Source organism: Podarcis gaigeae, assembly GCF_964106915.1.
Source record: "Podarcis gaigeae genome assembly, chromosome: 6".
Taxonomy (NCBI): Eukaryota; Metazoa; Chordata; class Lepidosauria; order Squamata; family Lacertidae; genus Podarcis; species Podarcis gaigeae.
The window spans coordinates 75,938,383-75,966,006 of NC_139682.1; the positions used below are offsets into that span (position 1 = coordinate 75,938,383).

Here is a 27,624-nt window from a genome sequence, read left to right on the forward strand (position 1 = left end):
TGGGTCACTTTAACAGCTGCAATGGTATTAGTCACATTAATGGTGTTCTATCCTCTCTGGGCCACAAAGTTAAGTAAGTGCCTTATATTTCTTAGCATCTGGGACTAAATGCAGCAATACATCTTCCACATTCCTTAGACTGCTGATTTTAAAGCATTTAGTAAGTTTGCTCTCCCAACTCCACTTGAGCATGGTCTCTTAATTTAAAAAAACAAAGCTCTTTAGAATGGATGCGAGTGGGAACCTCATTTTTCCATCCTAAAAAAGCAATGGCTTTATATGCAATGCATATAACAGTGTGGTGTGTTGTAGACTTGGATGTGTGAGAGTTTGAATCCACTTAGTTTCACATCCCACTGGGTGGCCTTATCTGAGCCTTACCCAGATAGATGTTGCAAACCATTTCATGCCTGAAGTTCTAGGCACACAAGCAGAATATTACTACATTATACTGGCCTGCCTGGCAATACGCCCATCATAATCTCTAGGTGGAGTGAGGAGTACAATAGGCAGGACTTGTGTGTGTGTGTGTGTGTACACACACACACTAACCAAGCTATCATGTGGTGCAACCAGGCAATACCATTTCTCCATACTGGCCTAAATGACTCCAGCTGTTGCTGTTTTCACCCCAGTGCTGTCGAAGTTGCTTAATATATCAGGAGTAGAACAGAGCAGACATGTAGCCCAACTCCTCCTGTGTCTTATATCAGGCTTTGAAACTTGTAACCCACCAAGCTAGTGAATCACTGCAGTCAACGTATGACAGCCTCCTAAGGTCACAAAAGCATCATTATTATTATTATCATTATGGCTGCTCATGTAATATTGCAAAAGGTTATACCAATCAAGCATGATTTTATAGCCAGATGTCTTAGCTGGCTTCTTTAACTGTAGTCCTACCCATCTCTTTCCCAACCAGTCTCACCCACAAGCACATGGTAGGCTAGCAGGCTTCTGACCCACCAGGCCAAATGATTACCCATCTTAGATCCCCCACTCCACCCCCATTTGGACATCAATAGCTATGTCAAACACGGGTGACATGTGGTGTCGTTAGTAGTTCCAAGGATCTCTTTCTTTCTTCATTCTTCAAAAAAGCAAAGTGGGAAAATACTGCTACCAAAATCAACATCTGCCCAGAGACTATAAATAGCTCCTTAAAATATAAGTTAAGATTATGCTTTAGACTAAAAATAGAAACATGATATTATCTTCCTTACCTGTCCCATATCCAACTGGAGTGCTAAGGTGCAATCATTTACTCCTATCCATAATTTAAGGAGATTCAAACACCTTTCCTTAAACTACAACAAATTAATAATAATCACATTAATATATAAAACAATATGATTAAAACAGATACCAGGTACAGAACTAAAAACAGGCCAACTGTTGAACAGGGTACCTGACCAGGAGTACATAGAGACCAGGGCTATGCTTCCATAAATTTAACTTGGTGCTATATCTTGAAACCTGGTGGACACAATTGATACAGGGTTAACTTCCCAACAGATTTCAGTAATATGTGGGAGAGCACAGACTTCTAATGCTCACGGTTAACTATCAGTTTTTCCATTTTATCTAAATGTGTTAAGACTTTCCTGGTTCACAGTGGGAGCTCTCATCTGCCTCTCTTTGACAGCCCATCTTAATATTGTTTTGGAAGATGTCTACAAGTTTGACAGAGGAGGAAGTGGTACGTTAACCCACGCTGAGCAAATTTGTATCGATCATGTATTTTGAACAGCAGATCCATTTCTTAATGTGGAGCTAAGTCAGCATACATAACGCTTGAACCAGAAGTTCTGTTTAATATTTAATCAACTGCTGTGATACTAACTATGCTGCCACCAATTAAACCCAACAACAACAACTGTAGGATGAGTTGCTTACATTTAACGTATTTGTACAATTGATTAAAACAGGCTTAAGCTTGTCGAACACAGACGGTGTTCTAGTCAAAGATTTATTAATAGCACAACGTAAAACACTGTAGACTCAAAAAGACTCAAACAGAACTACATACACACACACACAAATACATGTGTGCTTCCCTTTTTCATACATTTGTCCCCAAGGCACAGAGAAGATTTCCCTGGCTTATAGAACAGACTAAAGGAGCCTACAAGCACATATTGGTGTGCTCATGCAGCCAATATGTCCATTTTTTAATGTGGTCTTTAAGCGCACAGTGACAAATAAACTCAAACCCATGAAATGCATGCCCCAAAATTACAGATGCTGGCAGGACCATCTCAGGATAGGCTTTGCTTTGCCGGAGACACATTTACACCTCCATTGAAAGGACTCCCAAGACCAATATTCTCTTCCTCTTACATTGCCTTCTCCCACTGAGCAGCAGACAGCTGTATATTGTAGTTGTAGCTGCTGATCTCTTTGCCTTTTCTGCTCAGTAATGTGGGCGCAATCAGCATGCAACACTGTGCTCAACTACTAGTAATAGAACTTCCCAGGATTGTGGAACAAGCTGTCAGCGTAAATTGCGGTTTCTGCAGCTATTGCAATGATGTAGACTCCGCTGCTGGCTGAACAGCCCTGTTACTACATTATGCCATCATCAGAACAGGGTAGCAGCTGCCAAGAGTACAAAGACCGTAGAGTTAGTCTTATTACTTATGTAATAGTTAATGCTATAAATATGTTCGAGAGTGCTTTATATATTTATAATTTAGTTATCAATGGCTTCCTCTATTAGCAGTTGGCAATTTGCCTCACAATGGTGGAAACATGCAAATCCATTAGTGTTTGAATGGAACATTCACGAAGCATTATTTCTTGCGCCCAAACCTCTGCCACATTCCCCCTCTCTTCAGCAAATATCAGATAAGCGTAAGTGTTAAAGAGCAAATACTATGTACCAGAAAATAAACCAGTTTATTGAAACAGACGATATTTTCAATGGCTGATGTTTTACAATGTTTTTTACGAGAGCATCATACAAAGGAAGTGTTTGATTCGTAGAACAATAATACCCAGTGTGATTTCGCAGCATACAAAACAAGAGCAAGTAAGCAGTGTTTGAGAACAGAGATCCAGGGGTCTGAAGTCCTTCATATGTTGGACTCGAACTCCCATCAATCCCAATCAGCATAGCCAACAGTCAGAGACATGGATTTGCAATCCAATAACATCTGGAGGACTGCAGATTCCACACCCATTTCAGAGTTATGGAAAATCCATGCATTTGAGAAAACGTCTTTCATTTACCAAACTTTTTTTTTAATGAGGTACCATTTTGGTGATTGGAAATGTGAGGAGCCCTGTGCCTAATACTGCTGTTTGACAGCCTTCATTTCATCAAGGATCACCCAGCTGCTGCTGAGCAACACTTATTATAGACGGAACTACAGCTACAAAGATCAGCCAAGATTCTGTACTTTGGGGAACCAATTGCACTGGGCAATAAAAGTCAGTACGGAGGGTGCGCATTTAATTATACCCTTCTGTTTCCCCCCGCCCCTCCTTTTCAAGATTTTATAGAGCTGGAAAAAATGACAATTGCCCAAAAGGATGAGTACACAAACTTTCTGCCAAGGCACCAAACAGAGCTCACTAATAAACAGCATGTGACGCTGTAAAAATCTGGTGCCATTCAAATGTTTTGGACTATAATTCCCATTAGCTCCAGCCAGTGTGAACAGCATGGGCTATATATGCCTGCAGCTTAAACTTATGCATACTGCAGAGCTGAGAAGGCAGAAACATTGGTGACTGAAACTGGATAAAGGGTAGGTAAAGGTAAAGGGACCCATGACCATTAGGTCCAGTCATGGCCGACTCTGGGGTTGCGACGCTCATCTTGCTTTATTGGCCGAGGGAGCCGGTGTACAGCTTCCGAGTCATGTGGCCAGCATGACTAAGCCGCTTCTGGCGAACCAGAGCAGCGCACGGAAATGGCATTTACCTTCCCGCTGGAGCGGTACCTATTTATCTACTTGTACTTTGATGTGCTTTCGAACTGCTAGGTTGGCAGGAGCAGGGACCGAGCAACGGGAGCTCACCCCGTCGTGGGGATTCGAACTGCTGACTTTCTGATAGGCAAGCCCTAGGCTCTGTGGTTTAACCCACAGCGCCACCCGCGTCCCTATGCACTAAAAGACAGCATTCTGTACAAACATTAAGAGAACACTGCAAACTCCAAACCACTTCAAGTGTACTGTCAGACAAGTCCCCAACAGCATCTCCCTACAAGTAACCAGGGTATCTCCCATGTCTCACTCTCTCTGAAGTGTATGCCGTCTTCACTAAACTGCAGTGGCGGAACAATCCTTTCTCCCTGGGATGGATAGCTCTGCTGAGATTGAGACTCAAGAGTGTCATGGGATTGAGCCCCACACTGGGCAAAAGATTCCTCCGTCGCAGGGGGTTGGACTTGATGATCCTCGTGGTCCCTTCCACCTCTACAATTCTATGATTCTAACAGCTAGTACCAATGTCTCCCACAGAGATGGTGCAAGGGTAAACATGCACGGTGCAGAAGAAGGGGAGGGGAGGGGAAGAGAAGCTGATGGACACGGAACCTTACAAGCAGGTAATGTGCACGCACTCTATTCCAAGCACTGCTACTGCTGGCCACATACTCACAACTGCAGAATCAAAGCCTGGAATAATAATAATAATAGTAATAATAATAATAATAATAATAATAATAATAATTTTATTTATATCCCGCCCTCCCCAGCCGGAGCTGGCCTCAGAGCGGCTAACAACAATAAAATAATACAGCATTCTAAAATCAGTTCATTATAAAATCAGTTCAAATCAAATTAATGGCAACCATTGGGCTAGAGTTCTGTGAGGATTACCAAAGGAGGGGGTCAGGCTGTGCCTTGGCCAAAGGCCTGGTAAAACAGCTGTCTTGCAGGCCCTGCGGAAAGATGTCCGCAGGGCTCTAGTCTCTTGTGACAGAGCCAGATCGGAGCCACAGCCGAAAAAGCCCTGGCTCTGGTTGAGGCCAGCCTAACCTCCATGTGGCCCGGGACCTCCAAGGTGTTTTTGTTTGAAGACCGTAAGGTCCTCTGTGGGACATTCCAGGAGAGGCGGTCCCGTAGGTACGAGGGTCCTAAGCCATATAGGGCTTTAAAGGTTAAAACCAGCACCTTAAACCTGATCCTGTACTCCACCTAGAGCCAGTGCAGCTGGTATAGCACTGGGTGAATGTGATATCGCAGCAAAGACCCCGTAAGGAGTCTTGCCGTGGCATTCTGCACCCGCTGGAGTTTCTGGGTCTGTCTCAAGGGCAGCCCCACATAGAGTGAGTTACAATAATCCAGTCTGGAGGTGACTGTCACATGGATCACAGTGGCTAGGTCAGGGCGAGAGAGGTAAGGAGCCAACTGATTAGCTTGGAGGAGATGAAAAAATGCCGCCTGTTATAGCTGCAATCTGCGCCTCCATGGAAGGGGAGGTGTCAAATATTACACCTAAACTCTTAACGGACAGTGCTGGAACTAATTGCACCCCTGCAAGAGATGAGAGTTGCACCCCCAATCCCATATCCTCCCGACCCAGCCAAAAGACCTCTGTCTTCAAAGGATTTAACTTCAACCGGCTCCCACGTAACCATCCAGCCACAGCTTCCAAACATCTGATCAGTGTGTCTGGGGCCGAGTCAGGATGGCCATCCATCAACAGATAGAGTTCGGTGTCATCAGCATACTGATGGCAGCCCAACCCAAAATTCCGGACAAGCTGGACGAGGGGGTGCATAAAGATGTTGAAAAGCATTGGGGAGAGAATCATATCCTGCGGCACTCCACACACCAAGGAGTGGCGCAACGACAGTCCCCGCCCCCAAGCGCCACACTCTGTCCCCGACCAGAGAGAAACAAGCACAGCCATTGAAGGACTGTGCCCTGGATCCCCATGTCAGCGAGGCGGTGGTCCAGGAGTTCGTGATCGACCATGTCGAAGGCTGCTGACAGGTCTAAAAGAATCAGCAGCCCCGGCCCACCTCGATCCAGCTGCCTACGGAGATCATTTGTTAGGGCGACCAGAGCCATCTCGGTCCCATGACCAGAGCGGAAGCTGGATTGGAATGGATCCAGGGCCGATGTTTCATCCAGAAACCCACCAAGCTGTTCAGCAACCGCTCTCTCAATCACCTTACCCAGGAATGGAAGATTCGAAACTGGGCAGTAATTGGATAGATCTAAAGGATCTAATGATGTTTTCTTTAAGAGCGGGCGCACAACTGGCTCCTTCAATTCCCCTGGGAATGTCCTGGTGCCAAGGGACAAATTGATGATATCCCCTAGGGGGGGCCGCACCTTGTCTGGACACACTCTAATCAGCCACGACAGGCACGGGTCAAGAGGACAGGGGGTGGGCTTTCCAGCTCGGAGGAGTCTGTCCACATCGGTTGGGATATCCGGTCAAAGTGGTCCTATACTGGACCTGAGGACAGTCGAGGGGCCTCCAGTTCTGTTATTGTATCCAAATTGGCAGGGAACTGAACAGACACGGTGTTTCATTGCATACTAAAGCAGGAGGGATAAAGTCTCTCCACAGCCACCAATGGCCCCATTCTCCCAGGGGAAAGAGGTTGGAAGCTGCTTACCTCAAAGTGGGTGAAGCCGAAGCTTGCATCCCATTCTCACACACAGAAACTTGGTTCCCCTTTAGTTGACACACAGCTCAGAAATACTAAGCAGACCGTGGAGGAAGAGAACCGTGTCCTTGTCCCCGGTCAACTTCATTGCTGTGCAATGCTGAAAGGGCTAGCGCTGCGCAGCATGGAAATGCAACAAGATCCCTCTGTCTAACCCACTGCTTTTATCTCCAGTTAGCTGATCCATGCCAGGACAAAGTTCTAAAAGGGACCTGCATAGCCTGGATAGCTCAGCTGGCTAGAGCATGGTGCTGATGACACCAAGGTTGCAGGTTCAATCCCAGTATGGGACAACTGCATATTCCCGCATTGCAGGGGACGGAGGGGGGGGCGGGACTAGATGATCCTCAGGGTCACTTTCCAACATTACAATTCTATGATCCCATGGACCAGAACAGCCACCTGGGTGCTCAACCTCCATCAAGCTGCTTTGTGCCTACAGGAAATACTCTGTTTGCTGTTGCTGCTGCCAGTTTAAGCATTTATAATTTTACTTGATGAACTGGCTTTAATCCCGTAAACCATTATGTGATTTTAATGGTGCATAAATAAATTGAGTAGTAGCCATTACAACCACCACCTAGGCTCCTCCTTAGACATGAAGGGATTGCTAATTTCCCCCTCTTCCGGATGGAACTTCTCGCAATGCAATGAAAACCGCTCAGGTGGGTTGCCCGGCATTCAGAACTGGCTTTTCAGAGCATACAAAGAGCTTGGGTGATCATGGTGGGGGAAGAGTTTGAAAAGCTTCAGTGCACATCCAGAACACTTTGTGTGGCCCTTTGGATCCCAGCCAACACTCACAAATCCTGCTGTCAGAATGTATTATTTGTGTTTCCGCTATGCGATGGTTTCAAGCTTAATTTGATATTAGCCTCCCTCATTCTTTCACCCCCAGCTGTGATGGAATAATTGCACTTCAGTGGTCTCAAATGTGCCAGATATTTTGACAGGTAGCTTCTTATCAGAAATCTTTTGATTCTTAAGAAGCAGGGGGTTGTTAAATGTAGACAATCTAACTTTAAAAAAAAGAAGCAAAAAATGAAGCTACGTGGTTTTAGTAAAGTAAAAATGGGGACAGATGGTAATATTTTAAAAATAATACCATGTCCACTTTGCAAATAGTTCTGGGAACTACTGAGCTAGATAAACTATAATTGAAGAGAAGAGTTTTTACTTCAGCAGATAAGTTAGAACAATTTGGTTGAAAACCACTGGAATATCTCTGTCAATCTGGAATATTTAACTAACGGAGAAAAACAAAAACCCTCAGGATCAGTGATTCACGTTCCCTGGAAACACATGTTCATAGACTCAGAAAACTGCTGGAAAAATATTGACTAACAGGGTGAAGTAAAACAAAATTCAGTTGGAACAGCAATTGGCCTAGTAAGTTGCTCCCCCCCCCCCCCATTACATTTTCATGCCTCAACAAACTTTGCCATTCTAGAGTAAGGTAGCATGACAGTTAGCCATCTCACCTGTGGGCAATAACAATTCCTTCCAGGCAAGTAACTCACCTAACCTGTCACTCAAGCTGCCTCTACGCAGGAAAACTGGTAACATTTCTGTGGGCTTTCTGTTATCTATCCACAGCACTGAAGCTAAGGGAGTCGGTTCCATTACGGAACTTGCAGAGGAAAAAGGCCCTTATCTAAGAATCAGCTCAAGTCTGAAAGCATCCACATGAAATAAATAAATAAAAAACACGGCTGAAAAGGTAAGGCACTCACTCAAGAGCACACACACACACACACACACACACAAAAAAAACTTGCATCATAGTCCAGAGTCATAACGTTTTGCAATACGTGGCCGAGAAATCTATCTGCCACAACCACATTCCATTACAGCTTCCTACTCTTAAGCACAAGAGAGCATTCCAAAAGAAATTAATAGATAGAGTTACAGTTGCTGCATTTTTCTTTTCCAAATACACTGTCGCGGGGGGGGGGGGGGACGGCGACGACTAGTAAAATGTAAGTTAAGCTACAAGTCAAAGATGGATTCCTTAGGGTCTCTTCAGGACCCTGTCAGATGCCCCAACATGGAGGCAATTTACAAAGGATGCTGTGTCACCTTAAGCCTAGGTTAAGGTCTCTGCCATAGAACGTCTAAGTTCCTTTTTTGCAATGGCATTAATTATTATTTTTCATTTCATTTCAACACCGCTTTATATTTTAAAGGGGGAAAATTTTTCAAAGTGGTTTGCAACACATTGGAACATCAAATAGAACAATACATAATAAAACCAATTCAGGCTTCAAGGAAAATATTTCAGATCCTTCTTTGAGTGGCATTTTGCTTTCACCCTATTTCTTTACCTACTTAATTTATATAGCTGCCTCATAGCAGAATAACTCTAGGAAGCCAGTGCGGTGCAATGGTTAGCTTGTCGGACGAGGTCAGGGTTCAAATCCCCATTCAGTCGTGAAGCTTATAGGGTGACCCTGGTCCAGCCACAGCCTCTGAACCTACCTCACAGGGGTGTAATAGGGATTAACTGAGGGTGGGGTGGTGTTGAACCATGTACTGCTTGAAGAAAAAGGTGGGAATCTACATGCAGTAAATAAGCTGTTCGGCAGACCTGCTTAAGAAAGATGGAGGAACCAGCCAGATGAAGATGTCAGTCCTCAACCTCGCATCCAGAGATCTCCATCTCTGGTCACATTTGGACCCGTGCCAGTTGCAAAATGCACCTGGCTAATTTCTAACACTGCTTGGGAAATCAGTGGGGTTTACTTTTGAGCAGGCGTGCATTTTAATACACTGTAAATGTGTTAAGCCCCTGAGCTAATTTTCAATCATTTGTTTAATCACAAAGCGCAGGATTCATGTAACAAGTCTGGTTACCAGGAGCCCTGTGCAGGAACTTTTGCCCCCTCTCCTCCCCACACTTGCCCCCCCCCCATTGGTTGGAGGAGCCAGGAGAGGAGGTGGGAGGAGAGATGGAATCATTGTGTCTAGCAAGCTGAAACGCTTGCACTGGTGGAAAGTTCACCTTGGCAAATGTTGAATTCCTCCCAAAATAAGGTAGTCAAATCGAGGTAATGAATATACATCATTTGTTGGTGTATATAAAGGCAAAAATAAAAACATGGTCATGGGGAGGGGGGAAGCAAGTGTGTACAACACACCAGAGATTAAGACATTTCAGGGAGTGCCTATAATCTGTGGGGACACAAATCTCAAAAGAAGCCTTGAAGCCATTTTCCTGCACTATAAAGAAACAGATTTATAGCTTTCCAAAGGTCAGCTGTGAAGTGTGTCATTATCATTTTTGGAACTTGCCGGACTCCAATTCTGTATCAAAAGATACAAAAATATCTAAGTATTATGAGCACACAGTGTAAATCCTTACACATGAAGCACTTGTTTTATAAGTAATGTTATGAGGCACAAAGTATAGCCAGAAGAACAAATTCGTAAAGTGCTTTTAAAACAAAAAACAAAAACCCCCACTAATCTACAATATACAATAGCATATGCTATTAGAAATACAGATACAAATTGAAATTTGTCAGTTCTCATTGCAATCACACCCTAGACAGTTATTTAAAGACAAGCCCGGTTGAAAGCTTGTCTGCCACCACAATTCATGACGTCTTCCTTTGCCATCAATGTTATCAAAATCTGCAATCCTTCAAATGTCTAATTCATCATTATTTGTGCAAACAGGAGCTGATCCTAATTCTCAGGTGCACAGTGGATTTTTTCTTGTTCATCTCCCATAAAAGTGTTGGAGCAGCGGAAGAGCCCCACGTTGGGCAAAAGAGAGCCCCAGGGGGTTGGACCAGATGACCCCCCATGGTCCCTTCCAACTCCATAATTCTACGATTTTCACAGCAGGACTTGAGAAAAGCTAATACTTTTACATACAGTACTGGTTCTCTTCTTTACTCTGCTTTAGATCTCCAATGCTGTCCCAGATACACATGCTGATCCCAATCATAAATTAATGAGACACACCTGCTAATGCAACTGTCTTCAGGGTTAAAGACTAAATATTACCATGATATACCGTATTTTTCGCCCTATAGGACGCACCTAGATTTGGGGGGGGGGGAAATAAAGGGAACAATTTTATTGTCGTCCCCCCCAGGCACGGGGCTTCCCCCTCCCCCAGCCCCCAGAATGGGTCCCAGAGCGATGCTGAAGCTTCGGCATCACTCTGGGAGCTTGCGTGGCTGGGGGAGGGGGAAGCCCGCCACCAGCCTCCAAACCAGGTCGGGAGACCTGCGCCTCCCCGCTGTCCCCGAGCTTGCGGGGCTGGAGGCGGGGAGAAGGGGGCTTCTCCCCGCCGGCAGCCTCCATACCACGTCGGGAGACAGCAGGGTGGCGCGCTGCGCCTCCCCGCTGTCCCCCGAGCTTGTGGGGCTCTCCTGAAGCCTGGAGAGTGAGAGGGGTCAGTGCGCACCGACCCCTCTCGCTCTCCAGGCTTCAGCAAAAGCCTGCATTCGCCCCATAGGATGCACACACATTTCCCCTTCATTTTTGGAGGGGGAAAAGTGTGTCCTATAGGGCGAAAAATACGGTAAATTAGATCAAAGATGACATGTTTTGCCAGAAGCCTCAATCTTTGGCCAGTACACAAGGGTTCAGTGGTTAATATGGGTGGAAAGTTTTTACTATAACTCCATTGTGCTGGAACATGGAAGAAGCAAGCTAGGAACCCGGGTGGTTTCAAAACTGTCACACGAGGCACAAGTATTTCCAGCTATGGTTGCTTCCAGCTAAGGCCAATACTCCATATTCTAATACGCTCGGGTTGCGAACATGATCCATGCAGGAAGCACATTCACAACCTGCAGCGTTTGCAACTTCCTGCAGCCAGTCGGAAGCCGCGCCTTGGTTTCTGAACGTTTTGGAAGTCGAACAGACTTCCGGAACAGATTCCGTTCGACTTCCAAGATACCACTGCACACAAAAGCAGCAGTGGCACTGGCAGCAGGAGAAACCTGCATTTGGTGGGGGATATTACAGATGGTAATCTCACCTAGCAGATTCGATACTGCTTTCTATTATAAAGGCTTCATTTACCCTGGCCTCTGGCACTTGAGGTATATATTTTCAGGACCCACCCTATTTCTTGTGATTGCTTAAGTTTTAAAACTGTTTCTAATGATGAATTTTAAATTGTCGTGACCTACTCTGGGACCATAACAGGTGAAGAGTAGGTGATAAATAAAATGATACAAATGTAAATAAATGCCCATTTCTACTGGCTATGCTTTGTTGCATTTGCATAAATATTTTTTCTCTGGTTCCAATTAATACTGCATATGCCAGAATAGTAGTGATACTTATGATCGTCTTCCAAAGCAACTACTATATTCCGAACTTAAAAATGGAAAGCGTAATGCTGGTGGTCAACAAAAGAGGTTTAATGACTGTCTCAAGGCAAATCTAAAAAAAATGTAGTATAAACACCGACAACTGGGAAACACTGGACTGGGAGCGCTCCAACTGGAGAACAGCCTTTACCAAAGGTGTCATGGGCTTTGAAGACACTCGAACTCAGGAAACAAGGGAGAACCATGCTAAGAGGAAGGCATGCTTGGCAAATCCACACCGTGATCAACTCCCGCCCGGAAACATATGTCCCCACTGTGGAAGGACGTGTGGATCCAGAATTGGCTTCCACAGTCACTTACGGACTCATTGTTAAAACCGTGTTTATGGAAGACAATCTTACACGGCTACGAGTGATTGCCAAAGAAGAAGCTGCTGCTGCTACTTGCACTACAGCCCAATAGCAATATATATTGACAGAGAAATGGCACACTTTCCCCTTCAGAAACTGTTACGACTCAGGAGGCATAGAACAAGACAGGACAGGGTTTTAGAAAGGAACATATCACCAGATCATCTACACAGGTCAAGAGGGTCTGACAAACTGAAACAAATGGCACCAAGTCAGCAGGAGGAATGGTATGCATGGTTTTTTCGGCAATTTAAAAAGCATAGGCTTAGGTTTATTTCATACAGAAAGAAAGACAAGGAATAAACGTAGGCCCAATTTTAAGACTAAACCAAGTGTTTTAGAATGCACTGAAAGTTCAGGTTTTTTATTTGTGTCTTCAAAGGATTTTCCAGGTCAGCTTTAAATCCAGAAAAACAAGAAAATGAGAAAACAATAAGAAAACCTGAAAAATCTGGTAAATGACATAGTAAAGAACAAAAGCGTACAGTACATGTTTTGCACTGTTTCTTCTGAATAAAGCCTGCCACTATGTACTATACTGCAGTCAGGTACACACAAAGACACACAGTAAAAAAGATGATACCTAGGGCTACTTCAAGTAGCATATAATGGCAGAATCCAGTCAATCAGACTGTAATCAATCAGAAGCAACTCCTATTGAGTTCATTGCAGCTAACTCCCAAACAGGGTTAGGATTGCAGATTTGCTTGCCATATTCTAAATGCTTAAAGGTAAAGGGGCCCCTGATCATTACGTCCAGTCGTGACCAACTCTGGGGTTGCGGCGCTCATCTCGCTTTATTGGCTGAGGGAGCCGGCGTACAGCTTCCAGGTCATGTGGCCAGCATGACTAAGCCGCTTCTGGTAAACCAGAGCAGCGCACGGAGACACCATTTACCTTCCCGCCGGAGCGGTAGCTATTTATCTACTTGCACTTTGACGTGCTTTCGAACTGCTAGGTTGGCAGGAGCAGGGACTGAGCAACGGGAGCTCACCCCATCACGGGGATTCGAAATGCCAACCTTCTGATCAGCAAGTCCTAGGCTCTGTGGTTTAACCCATAGCACCACCCACGTCCCTCTAAATGCTTAGCCTGATTCCTTTATCTATCCCTCAAAAAGAGGGGTTATGAACAGACACATTTCAAGCTTTATTGCTGCTGCCTGCATACACATAAAATATATATTTTATTTTCAAACCAACAGGTTCGAAAACACTATAACCTGACATGACACCAACAGGCTATAAAATGTTAAGAAGCTTACTCTTGCGACTTGAATGTTTTCGCTCCGAAACGCCGCAAACCCGGAAGTGAGTGTTCCGATTTGTGAACATTCTTGGGAACCAGAACGTCTGATTCAGCTTCCGATTGGCTGCAGGAGCTTGGTTTCTAAACGTGCGCCTTGGTTTCTAAACGTTTTGGAAGTCAAACGGACTTCCGTTCTACTTCCGAGGTACGACTATACAGTATTTCTGTGTCCTTATTTTGCTAACGGTGTGTATAAACACTTGATGTAATACTAAATTTTGTAAAAATGCTTATTGTAATATAATGCAGATGGTGACGGGAAAATCTCTGTAGTCTACTGAAGCCAACATCAAAGTACCCCTTAAGCTAGAGCCAACTGTAAAGCAGTGAATGACAGGGCTTGCTGATAGCCCATACACACAACAAAAACCTATTTTTATTAGCTCTACGTCATTTTTGTTGAAGACTGTCATGCAGCAACCACTATATGGTTCAGAATTGGGCTTCAAAATTATTTCCCCAACCTCAAAAGTTCACCATGACCCTCCTTCCATTTATTGAACCAACTGAGGGAGTGCTCATCTGTACAACGGACCAGTGGCAGCTGGTGCCTTAGGCACTATGTCATGTTGTTGGCTCCTTGGAGCTGTTTTTAGCTTGGCTTTCCTACCCTTGTCGCAATCAGCAAGCTCTAAGTAATGAGATTTTCAAGAAAGGAAACTGCGTGCTCCTGAACAGCAAAAAGAGCTGCTTGCTTGCTTCTCGACCCACCCAAGGATTTGTCAGAAAGCAGTGTAGTACTATGCACAAAATTTTCTGCACCAAGGAGCAGCGTCTTAGAATGTTAATATATGGGTTTCCCAGTGACTCAGACCTGCCTGCCTGACCTGCATCAACAATAAGACTGCAATTCCTCCGACTTTAGCCCTAGAGTTCGAATGAACGCAAATAAAGGCTGGATCTGCAACTTGTCTTCCAAACGGAGCTTGCAGCGCCCTCAGCAAAAGCCCCTCGTCTCGTATTTTTCGACTCCCCCGCCCCCAGCACATCGCTTTCTCGTCGTAACCCTTCCCTAGTGGCCCAGTATTGTCTGAAACTCTTCAAGCAGGATCCAAGGCGCAGCTGACTCACACCAAAGGGAAGCAATCAAACCTGAAAGTCATTTTCACCTTTATTTTCTTAAGCGAGAGGGGGGGAGGGGAGGGGTTCGCTACATACACAAACTGCGCGCAGAGCCACCGGCTTATCTCACCAAGCCGTGCATTCAATGTGCCACTGCTGGCTTGTGTCCGAACACCTTTCCTTTGTTTAAGAAAGAAGACAGAGAAAGGGAAGGGAGGGAAGACCCTGCAAGGCAAGTAAACCAGAGCAACCCACGCACCGCCCATAGAGGAGAAGGAGGGGGCGCCGATGCGGGGGTCTCACTCGCCTTTCACCGCTCCCAGTGTCCTGAAATGAGGGGCACCCCGCTTTACACGCCAGCAGGGGAGATTGGGGTGGAAGAGGAATAAGGGGGTCGCCTACACCAAGAGAATTACAAATGAGGATTTGTGTGGTGTCCCCCCCCCCTTCCTCAGCCCTCTGCTCGGCTATCCAGGGGAAATTCCCCGACCCGCCCCCCCTAAAAACCCCCACTCGCCTCCCCTCAGTACCCATTACCTCCCTCAGGCGCTTCCCCACAACACTTCCTCCAACAAAGGCGCCCCGACCACCCGCGCGCATCCCCGGCACGGCGCCTCCCCAAAGGAGCGGTCCCCCCCCCCCAACGAAGCCGCCCTCCCTCTTTTTCCTTCCCTCAGAGCGTGGACCCGACCCCCCCCCTCCCAACCACCAGACACAATGAAAGGGCGGACTACTCACCCACAGCTCCGTGCCCCAGCTCATGGCGACTCCGCAGGCGGCGCAAAGCTCCGCCGCCGCTGGCGCTCCTTTGTGGCGCTTCTCGTCAGGGCGCTGCTGCGGCTTCGGCTACTGCTGCTGCCGCCGCCGGAGAAGGCGCGACCCCCGCCGCCCCTTGTTTGTTGCCCCCGCGTCGCCCCCTCGAAAGAAGCACCGGGAGGGAAGGGGGTGGCAGTCTCGCTTCGGGCGCCTGGGAGACGGGCGGAGAGGTGGCGGCGGCGGTAGCGGCAGCCGAAGGTTCAATCTCCAGCTCCGCCTTGCTTGGGGATGGGAATTGGGAGAGGAGGAGGAAGGAGGAGGAGGAAGGCGGGCAGCCGCGATGGAGGCTGGGAGAGGGGCGGACTCGGCCACCGCCACCGCCGCTCCTCAGGGAGGCCCTGGGACAAGACGCGAGCCGAGGCTGCGGCTCCGTCGGGGGTGGCTTGGGCGGCACGCTTCCTGTTCCCGCCCGAGGGACACGCCCTCCGCGCGCAAAGCAGCGCCGGGAGGAGGCGCGGCAGTCGGAGGTAAGAGGAGGCGGCAGCTGGGTCGCTTCAGGTGGCAGGTGAGCGCAGGCGAGGCGCGGATTGCGCTCCTCCTGCGAGCAAACCGCTCTTTGCGCCTAGGAATTTAGCGCGCCAAGCAGCGCAGGTGGCAGGCTCTTTTGCGGCAAGGCCGACGGCTTGCACCCCTCTCCAAAATAATAAAAAAGACTAGCTTCGATTTTCAAAAGGAACGTCTTTGTTTGAATTCCTTTAAAAGTGATAAAATTATTCGAAATATAAAATGGACTATTGTCAGAAATTTATAAGAGGCAACAAAAATAATCCGTATAAAACACACTCGCCAACATTCCTCCGTTGAAAAAGGGAGGTCCTATCCCGTAGTAGTAATAATAATAATAATAATATTTATATCCCGCCCATCCGACTGGGTTGCCCCAACCACTCTGGGCAGCTTCCAACATATATAAAAACATAGTAAAACATTAAAAAAACTTCATTATAAAAAGCTGCCTTCAGATGTCTTCTAAAAGTTGTATAGTTACTTATCCCCTTGGCTTGGGAGTCACATAACTCTATACCGTCCAACATTTTTCACATGAAAATAGGGACGTCCTACCATACCCTCCAATATTTCTCCAATAAAAATAGGGACGTCCTAAGGAAAAGCAAGACATTCCAGGATCAAATTAGAAACTGGGATGGCTTCTGTAAATCCAAGACTGTCCCTGGAAAATAGGGCCACTTTGAGGATCTGCAGAACTGTGCCCCTCAAAAGTTAATACTGAGCCCTTCTGAGGTCTGTGCCCAAGGCTGATGCCTAGTTAGCCTAATGATGGTACTGGCTGTGACATCCAGGTTCTAGCACACAGACCGTTGCCTGCCCTGCAGCTTCCCTAGTTAGGTGCTTTGGGGTTCTTGTTTTTAATTAAAGGGGGCATTCCAAACATTGAGTGGTAAAATCCACGCTACGACCACCTTAAACTCGGCCACCTCGTTTTATCTGAGCACAGTCAGGGACTGCGATAATGCCTCAAGGTGAAGGCAGGCAGCCTTTTTCAACCAAGCCCTTGGCCAAATTTCAGAACAGGAAGTACAGGTTCTAGTCATTTTTGAAGGGTAATGCATCCGTTGGTCTTTTTTTTGAAAGACAGAAGCTAGTAATCTTCCATTTCAAAAAGAAAGGTCACTCTGCACATGCTTAGAAACACTCGGTCTGGAATAGGTTCCAGTAAAAGTTGCCAAGCTCAAGGAGGAAGGAGATGGCCAGGAATTTTTTGTAGCTGCTGGAGCAAAGTGAAGAAACAAAAATGTTGGCTGCTAATTGTTGTTTTGTGTGTGGAAGTCACACTACCTCCAGTGAAATCTAAAATTCAGTGCACTCAGTGCATTGCTTAAGATAAGCAGGGTCCCCTGTTCAAAGTGGCTTCTCATCTAATAGTCGTAATACCAGGGATGAAGTCCCACTTTGAAAAAAGCTCCATCATTGTATACCTTATAAAAGTAAAGGTAAAGGGACCCCTGACTGTTAGGTCCAGCCGTGGACGACTCTGGGGTTGCAGCGCTCATCTCGCTTTACTGCCCGAGGGAGCCGGCGTACAGCTTCCGGGTCATGTGGCCAGCATGACTAAGCCGCTTCTGGTGAACCAGAGCAGCGCACGGAAACACCGTTTACCTTCCCACTGGAGTGGTACCTATTTATCTACTTGCATTTTGACGTGCTTTTGAACTGCTAGGTTGGCAGGAGCGGGGACTGAGCAACAAGAGCTCACCCCGTCGCTGGGATTCGAACTGCCAACCTTCTGATCAGCAAGCCCTAGGCTCTGTGGTTCACAGCGCCACCCGCGTCCCACCCATACCTTATAAGCCACCTCACAAATTACTATAGTTTGCTTTTGATTGCAGTGAAACATTGTTATTCCAGCAATAACTGTTTGAGAGAAAGTAGACCCTCCTGCCTTCCCCTGTTCAACATTTGTACTTGTGAATGAGGAAATATTGTAGGAGCGCACACTTTTTGGTTTGCACTCGTTATACTTCCAGGTCTGGCCAGTCCTTCTGTTCAAGGAATGAACAGAATAGGAAGTGGTTTCTTTATGCTACTCCCTATGCATCTGGACCATTTTAGTAATGTCAAATGCAGCCCATCTTCCTTTTGCCAAGTGGGGGAAACATGAGTAGGACCACTAATTGAATGCATTGAATGACTTGGTGGCTCATGAGAATTAGAGTGCTAAACAGCATAACTGTTTGTGTGAATGTAACCTCATTCTGTAAACCTCAAAACATTCAGTTCCACAGAAGTCAGATTCAAGGTGCTCCAGGACTAGATACTGTATAGTAATGAGTGAATAAAAGGCTTCTCCGGATGTGACGCATTCTTGATACAATAACAGCACATTAGTGGTGGGTTTCTTCTGCTTCATTAGTTGTTCTGCGATGCTTTCCCAATTTTACGTTTTCACTGTCTGAAAAGACTATTGTGCAATGAAAGCAGGACAACACCCCCACGGCACATTTGTAGTATGCAAAGTTACAGGATTTCAGCATTAAAAGTTACAGGATATGCACTGATTGGAAGTGAAGCAATATGATAACTTGAAAACTTTGCTTTTGCACAACCATCCTGCGCAATGGTTAGTCTAAGAAATAGCAACTGATGCTAGGTCTCCAATGAACTTCATGATAGCATGGGGATTTGAATCTGTTGCCTGCACACACCCAGTTTTAAAGATTGGTCTTGAAGGTGTGGTATTGGTCATTCCTTTTTATGGCCTGGTGTTCTCAATTTTATTTCTGGTTTAGGCAACTTATCTGAAATAATTTATTGTGGATTTAAAAGGATTTTTATACCCTTCATGGACACTCTTAAATCTTGTCACAAACTCTTATCCCCAAATGCTCAGTTTATCTAAATGTGGTACAGGCGAGGGGAACTGTAACATCTAATACAAAAGTAAGTAAAAACAAATCAAAGCTGGCATTGTATGAGTCACACAGGCACAGTTAGCACCCCTATATTTTTTTGCTTTTAACCACAGAAAACAAAGCGAGAAGATCAGAAATAACTGTTAGTGGAAATTCTTTGTATTACACTTCTTCCGGGGGGGGGGGGGGGGCAAAATACTAAGTAGTATGGATTGTCTCATACAGGTGAGTTACTGGGCACTTCCATTTTCTTAAAACAAAAAAGGAACAGTGTAGTAGTGAGATTCTTTAATGAGGAAATTAGAAAATACAGTAATTAGGAGCCATGTGAACAGACTGGTAATTAAGTAGAACGTGCTTAGCAGTGGCGTAGCGTGGGTTGTCAGCACCCGGGGCAAGGCAAGTAATTTGCGCCCCCTAACCCCTAACCTGCCGCCGCTGCCAGCTTCTTTTTGCTGTTGCCTGGTCTGGTCTGGTGTGGTTCTCTCCCGCGCTCAGCGCTGCGCTGGGCAGCCGCTGCACTGTCCCTCCCCCAGATAGTCCCTTGCTCTCTCTCCGCACGTCTGGCACCCACCCCCTCCACAGTGGGCGGCGACCTGGCGGCTCGGATCGGATTCGCTCAGCCAGCACTGCAGTGAGAGAGAGTGAGTGAGCCAGGTAGGGGCAAAGAGCTGCGAGTGCGAGCGCGCCCCCCAGATGTTGCGCCCAGTGCGGCCGCCCCCCCCTGCACCCCCCACGCTACGCCACTGGTGCTTAGGTGCTGTATCTTAAAACAGCCATATTAAAACAGCCCATTAGCAATGACCATGCCTCGAATTAACCTTGTTTGTTACGATACTGCCCTGGCATTGACTTAAATGTAGAGGAATGTATCCTGGGCCTCTTGTGACCTTCTGAAGAGAAGTGGGACACTTATAGCCTCCAGAAATTTGAGATACCAGAGGGCAATTGATGAACACTGGAAAGGGTTGGCAAACCATAGGACGAATCTTTTTATATACATAAAGAAACTCTTTGGGTTGTGCCCAATGTTGGTCCTCCCTAGAGTAGACCCATTGAAAATAGCAAACATGACTACCTTAGGTCCATTAAATTCTAAACTGCAGAGGTAGCACCAGAAATATATATTGGAGGGGTGGGGCTACGGAAAAGGTAAAGTGCATTTATGGGGAAGCAAGTTTTGTTTCCCATGTTGGATTTCTGAAAGAAAAATAGCGAGATTTGTCTGAAGAAAGTTCTGTTGGCGTTCATGCAGTTGACTTTCAAGCAGTAGTGTAGAGGTAAATTTTGGAACACAGGCACTTCTTGAGAACCCTTGCAGCTATCCAAAAGGGAAAGGAAGGGAAGGTGTAGCCAGTGTAGACTGCAGTTGGCAAAGGGAAACAAAAGCAACTTGTCTGCCCAGCAGCACCACCTCTGGCAAACTGGTAGAAAATATATTGAAAGGGAAATCCTCTCAAACGAAATTTTTACAAGAAAAACATCTTCAGCCTTATCAGTGACATCTTTTCATTGCTAGACGTCCATAAGCAAAAGCATAGTTCTCAGATAATTTTCTCCAAACTGTTGCTAGTCTGAGGAAAGATGCCACCTCGCTTACTCTGTGCACTTAAACGAGGGGTAGATTGCAAAATAGGAAAACAAATGACAGGTAGGTTGAGTCATAACAGAAACTTATGAACTACTCAAGCATGATTGGATAATTAGATGATGGTGAGTCAATTGCTAAAATTAAGTTGTGTGATTTGCTTCAGTGGGGCATAGCTGGGTCATACAGCTTAATGGTTCAAGTAAAATATGCCCATTCCCCCATCCTGAACTCTTAATGACTGGCTGTCCTCTCTTCAAGGCAACTCACATATTTCCAACAAGTCCAATGTGTGCCACAATTTGGCCTAGTTGTAGCTGTGCCGCAAACTTCAAACCAATCCATCACCCAACCACTTTCCAAGCCCCTTGTTTTGCCTTGCTGGATATCTTAGGACAGGGGTCAGCAAACTTTTTCAGCAGGGGGCTGGTCCACTGTCCCTCAGACCTTGTGGGGGCCCGGACTATATTTTGGAGGGGGGGGATGAATGAATTCCTATGCCCTACAAATAACCCAGAGATGCGTTTTAAGTAAAAGGACACATTCTACTCAGAATTCATTCTACACCGATTCCCGGACTGTCCACAGGCCAGATTTAGAAGGCGATTGGGCCGGATCCGGCCCCCGGGCCTTAGTTTGCCTACCCATGTCTTAGGAGAATAAAAGGCTAAGAAGTAAACCCTACACAAATCCAGAGTGGAGTCCCTAAGACATCTGGGTGGCGCCTTGTTCACCTCCTTCTGCAGCCCAGGACCTCTGATTTCCTTTGAACCACATCAGTGAGGCCAAGATGTGGGTCTTGTTGTCTGGGCAGCCCAGGACCTCCATAAACACTTCCCAGGCTTGTGCCTAGGAGAGATCACAACGTGCCAACGCAGCAGTTTCTGGAAGAGCATTCCATTGTTGCTTGAGGCAGACGGATGCCAGCAAATGTTCATGTAGGCTTTCTTCTTGAAACCCACTTCTGTGGTCATTGGTTCATTCCCTTAATCCACATTCTGAACAGCTACTATATTTGCTTATTTTGCTTACCAGTGTCATTACTTTTCTTCCTTTTTCCCCTTCCCATCATCTATTAGATTTTAAGCTCCTTGGGGGACAGGAACCAGGGGCATTGTTGGGGGTTGCCCAATGGGGCACAAGCTCAAAGACTTTTGTTGTGCACCCCAGATCTTAAGTCTCTTCCTCCCCTTTTTCAGCCACTGCTTACAAGGTGGCTGGGCACACTACAAAACACCATGCCAATGAGATCCCAGCCACCTGAATTTTCCCAGAGGCAAAACTTTGTCCTGTGCCATCCCAGATCTAGCAGCACCCCTGGTAGAAACCCATGTAACTCTGTACGGTGCCACTGTACAGGCTTGTACGGATAAACCATAATAATAAAACAAAGCAAGACAAATCATGTTTTTAGAGAGAATAAATAATAGATGCAGCAAGAGAGAGAGAGAGAGAGAGAGAAGTGAATGGTAAAAAAGAATCATGAGTCTTGTGTGAAATTTACCACCCTTAAAAAAAGGAAGTTGCATTTTTGTACAGCATCTCCATGGAGGACTGGATCAAATCTCATAAAGTAAGGAATGTGAAAACAAGGACATTGTTAACATGGGAGGAAGACCTCTAAGAAAAACAACACATTGTGCAGACTAATTAAAGGAAATATGCATGGGGAAGCTAATCCCTTGGAAACATGCCACAGATTCAAGCACACCTACACTGGAAGAATATTTTGTTAAAATAAGAAAAGATCAGAAAAATCAGTACCACAACAATACTTCTGTAAAACAGGAAAAAAGGAGAATAACTGAAGCCCCTGATGTGACATTGTAAAAGTGCATTTTAAAAAAATGTGTTAGCTGTGTCAATTCTAAAGAAGTGCTGTCTCCCTTTGGTCTTCAAAGCGTTCTTAAACAAAGGGTCTTTGCTCACACAACCTCTCTCTTGCTACTAAATGGGAGGGAGCAGGAGTGTTTTCCTCCTCCCTGCTGCTGAGGCTGGCGGGTTGTGCTCCATCTTCATTTCTTCTGAGCCTTGTCCCTCACCTTTCTGCTTGAACCGTTTTCTTCTGGGACTGAACAAACTGGCTGTTCTAGCCCCTTGCAAACGAAAACTCTGGAAAGTTCTGGCACATCTGAACGTTGGCAGCTTTTCAGGGGCAAGTTATCACCAGGATACACGCTGATTATTCTTTCTGTGAGGCTGCCATTATTTGGCAACCTTTTGTTTACAGTGGAACATTGCTCAGGAGCGCAGGCGATGCGGACAGCTCCTGTTGTTTGCAGAGAAAAGGAAGCCGGCCACCTCAACCCTTCCCCATGCTAGGAGGAAAAATGAGGGGTGTGGGGTACCATGCTTCTTTTCAGTCCTTCTTCACAACCCATATAGCACACCATTAAAACAGATAAAAGTGACATACAGTAGAAAGGCACCGTTTTACGCAGAGGGGGAAGCTGAAAATGCACCTCATCTTCCCATAACAATCTGATGATTCATAACAAGGGAATCTCAAAATCCTGATGATACAATTAAAGTATGCTTCCTGCTGATAAGATATAATTCTCTGAGAATCAAGGAACTTGAAGTACCTTGTTTATGTGCCTGGATATTGCTGTCATTACTGGATTAGAAGTAATGTTTTTGCTGCTTTATTTTTTTGTTTCATGTTGGCATTTGAAGGATTTAATAGTGTAACCCGCTCTGCAATGCCGTTTTGGTCATGAATAATGGCCTGCAAATATTTTAAATAAATAAAATGTACAGAACCACCGCTGAAAGTGGGAAAAAATATATAGCTTCTTCCTCCTTTTCTTAGATCTAGCAGTACTCCCAGGTTTCTCAAGCAAAAGAGCACACACAACACTTGCTTTGAAATGCACAATCCCTTTTTAAACTGTTCTTTTAACAGTGGTTCGCATATGGAGCATGACATCAGCTGTCATGCTTTGTAATTGCCATGTTTGATGTAGATGTATGGATGAGGAGTTCAGAGGCCAAAATGTCAATCGCAACATTGGATTAGCATAATCGGCGCACATTTCTTGCTATGATTTGCTTATAGCTTTGTGCCAGAGAGCAGGGATTTGCATGTGGTATGGTTATAAGAAATCTCCCCAGGAGATGATGGAAATCCCCAGTTGCCGAGGCAAAGTTCAGGAAAATGCATTAATGAGGAGCAGGCAATTATAGATCAGTAAGTAAATAGATCACAGTGGTTTGGCTGGCAAACGACGTCCAGTATAAAGCCATGCATATTTTTGCAGTGCTGCCAAAGACACAGAATGTGTCCAATGCTGTTGACGCCCTTAGAATCTGTTCTGGGGGTTTGGTGGACCCTCCGGAAAATATTTTGGGAGTGCTTGGGGGGAGGGGCTGCAGGGGAGAGGAGAGGAAGATGAAGTTCTGTTGTGCTAGCGGAAGCCTACTCTTGCAATACTGTATCCTGTCCCATAAGCTATGCTAGCCATATATCTGATTCTTCATTATTAGGAAATTTTTATTTGAAAATCAAAATGTATTTAAAATACATAGGCTAGGGGCCAAAGATGTCTGTGCATAAGTGCAAAGATATTGTGCAAATGTACAGGGAGACAACTAATCTAACTGACTGTCAGTAACCACTAATCCTTTGTTGAATTTTTGATTTATTTAATTTTTTATACCCCGTCTTATATTGCAGATCTCGGATCAAGAAACCAAATAAAGTGAGTGCCACTCTAGGGTAAGAATAGCCAGATCAGTTCCATATTAATTTGCAAAATAATAATAGAATCATAGAATTGTAGAGTTGGAAGGGACCCTTCAGGGGTCATCTAGTCCAACCCCCTGCAATGCAGGAAAAGAAGTAGTGTGCCTGAAGATTCATATGTAGATACATATTTGTAAACAGGTTTTCTCTACCAAATATATATATTTCATTTCTGTTTCCTCTGTGACTGTTCTTCCTTTTTACCCTCTCTGCCTAAACTAAGGGGCACCGGATTTGGCAAGCCATTCCACCAACATAGCAGTGCTATCTCTCTGAACTGGTGAACGCTAAGTATAAGTAAGATTGCTCAACCCACAATCCCCTGGACTTTGTTCAGCGTTTCTGATGCAGATTTCAGCTTTAAAGAAGTATCAAAATGCATTCAGAAAGGCTGGGTGGCAGTGACATAGCTCCAAACCTCTAATGAACAATAAATATAGAATTGCTTGTTTCATTATTGCCTAGAATGTGGACGTGTGTTTCAACCTGGACACCAGCTTATCACTGATCTTAATTATGGTTCAATAGTTGTTTTTAGCTTTTTATTATTATTACTGCCTTGACATTTTATTACCATCAAGCAGTGTATAAATCTTGTGAAATACAGATAAATTTCAATTTCTTACCCATCATTCAATGTCCAAAAAAGCTCATAATGAAGGGTCCAGACTCACTTCTGTGGGGAACAAATTTAATAACTATAGGGCTTCTACCTCCATTCGCAACAAATTTAGTGGTGGAACTACCAATTGGGCCCACTCTGATAATCTTTTAACACCCAAGAGGGCCTGTAGAAAATGAGTTGATCTTTTGGATATCTGGACCCTACATTGTTAAAATCAATGCTGAGATTAATGCACGTAACATTTTAAAATACTCATACTTATTATGAAAAAATATCCCTGTTTTTCTTTAAAGTTAATAATCAAACCTTTCTAATAATTAAAGGAAAGTTTCCTTAAGATAGAAAGTTTCACTATTTCTCAGGCAGCAGCAATAAATTATTGTGTTAAGCATGAGCACCACCTAGTGGTACCTAGTGGGGCAACATACTTACAGATGTCCACCACCCACACTCCCAAACACCGTATTTTTCGCCCCATAGGACGCACTTTTTCCCCTCCAAAAATGAAGGGGAAAAGTGTGTGCGTCCTATGGGGCGAATGCAGGCTTTCGCTGAAGCCTGGAGAGCAAGAGGCATCGGTGCGCACCGACCCCTCTCGCTCTCCAGGCTTCAGGAAGCTATCCGCAAGCCCGGCGGGAGTTCCTGCGGGCTCACAAGGCTTGCTGGCAGCAGCCTGCAGCCCCGGCGAGTGTCTGCAAGCCTTGCGCGCCCGGCAGGAGCTCCCGTCGGGCGCGCGAGGCTTGGGGCGGCACCCTGCCGCCCCAAGCACGGGGAGCCCTCCGGAGGGCTCCCCGTGCTTCGGGCGAGTGTCTGCAAGCCTTGCGCGCTCGGCGGGAGCTCCCGCCGAGCGCGCAAGGCTTGGGGCGGCAGCCTGTTGCCCGAAGCACAGGGAGCCCTCCGGAGGGCTCCCCGTGCTTCGGGCGAGTGTCTGCAAGCCTTACGCGCCCGGCAGGAGTTCCCGCCGGGCGAGCGAGGCTTGGGGCGGCAGCCTGCCGCCCGAAGCACGCGGAGCCCTCCGGAGGGTGCCCCGTGCTTCGGGCAGGCGTGTGCAAGGCTTGGGGTGGCAGCCGCGGCTGGGGGGGGGAATAATTTTTTATTATTCATTTCCCACCCCAAAAAACGAGGTGCGTCCTATGGGCCGGTGCGCCCTATAGGACGAAAAATACGGTAACTAAATTTGAAACACACAAAATAATTTTTCTCGCATGAGTAGATGACAGTAGTTATGAGTTAGTCTCTGGGGAGACTGGAGGCTCAGTTGTAACAACCAATCACTTTTGCTGTGCAGCAGACCCTGTAACTTAAACCTTTGCAGCAACAACACTGGGCCAGTAGCTTTCGAGTGTTCGGCAGGAACTAATTGCACTCAAGACATCCACAAAATGACCCCAAACAATTTTGTCCTTCAGGAAGCTTGTGCGAGTCAAGATATTTCATGAAAGCATTTGGTCTTTTCAACAGACATACTTGAGCATTTCCTCCAGAAAACTGCTAATCAAGTACTTCCAGCTCACTGAGTAGCACAGTGTTATTTGTATATTAATTATAGCAATGAACTTACAGCATGACGTTGTGGAATTAAATTTATGTGTAGCAGTTGTCGCAGGCAATTGCTCAAAGCAGGAAAGAAACGTATGGCCCTAGTTTCACACTTACTTTAGGAGACAATTGGAAATTGCAGAGTTTGGAGAAAATGAAGGATAAAGTGCGAGACTGGTTACATTACGCTCAGATTAAAGAAGTCTTTAAAAATGACAAAAAGTTAGGGTTCCAGGTGGGGAAATCGAAGTTGGAAACAGAATTGTTAGAACCAAAGACTAAGGTATTATCAAGAATGTATAACTTGCTGTTAGAATGGAATACACAAGATGAAATGGTTAAATCGGCTATGATAAAGTGGGCACAGGACATTGGGCATAACATTATGTTTGAGGACTGGGAAAGGTTGTGGACCACTGGGCTGAACTTCACTGCATGTAATGCTCTGAAGGAAAATGTAATGAAAATGATATATAGATGGTACATAACCCCAGTTAAACTTGCCAAAATATACCATTTGTCTGATAATAAATGTTGGAAATGTAAAGAAAATGAAGGAACATTCTTTCACCTCTGGTGGACCTGCCCTAAAGTGAAGGCCTTCTGGGAAATGATATATAATGAGTTGAAAAAGGTATTTAAGTATACCTTCACTAAGAAACCAGAGGCCTTCCTTCTGGGTATTGTCGGCCAGAAGGTGCTAAGGAAGGACCGAACATTTTTTATGTATGCAACAACGGCAGCAAGGATACTCATCGCTAAGAACTGGAAAACTCAAGATCTACCCACACTGGAAGAGTGGCAGATGCAGCTGATGGACTATATGCAGCTGGCCGAGATGACTGGCAGAATCCGAGACCTGGGAGAAGAGAGGGTTGAAGAAGACTGGAAGAAATTTAAGATTTATTTACAAAAATATTGTAATTTGGTTGAATGTTAAGAAGGATGCTAGATCATAAATAATTGTCCACCACTGAATTAAATCTGAATTTGACGATAAGTGAGATTAAGGAAAATATAAATCTTTTGGAGAACTGCTAGATTCTATTTAAATGAGCGGATATAAGATTGTAAACAAGATGGTAATTTGCTTGAAAAAAATTTTTAACGATGTAAGTGGGAGCGGGAGACGTGAGGGGGTACAAAGAAGTGATGAAATCATGTTATGATATAGGTAATGTTGATTATTATTTATGCATTTGTATTCAAAAAACTTTAATAAATATTTATTA

General features: G+C 45.3%; 1 protein-coding gene across 3 annotated transcripts in view; it reads right to left on the reverse strand.

Annotated features, from left to right (window-relative positions):
• FNBP1L (formin binding protein 1 like) overlaps nucleotides 1-15,871 on the reverse strand; it is a 74,897-nt gene extending 59,026 nt beyond the window's left edge. For all 3 annotated transcript variants that reach the window (XM_083743450.1, XM_083743449.1, XM_083743453.1), the window contains exon 1: nucleotides 15,447-15,871. In XM_083743450.1, the coding sequence (XP_083599576.1) occupies nucleotides 15,447-15,470 (24 nt within the window). In that variant the 5' untranslated portion in view covers nucleotides 15,471-15,871. The remainder of the gene's footprint in view (nucleotides 1-15,446) is intronic.
• Between the last annotated feature and the right edge of the window lie 11,753 nt (nucleotides 15,872-27,624).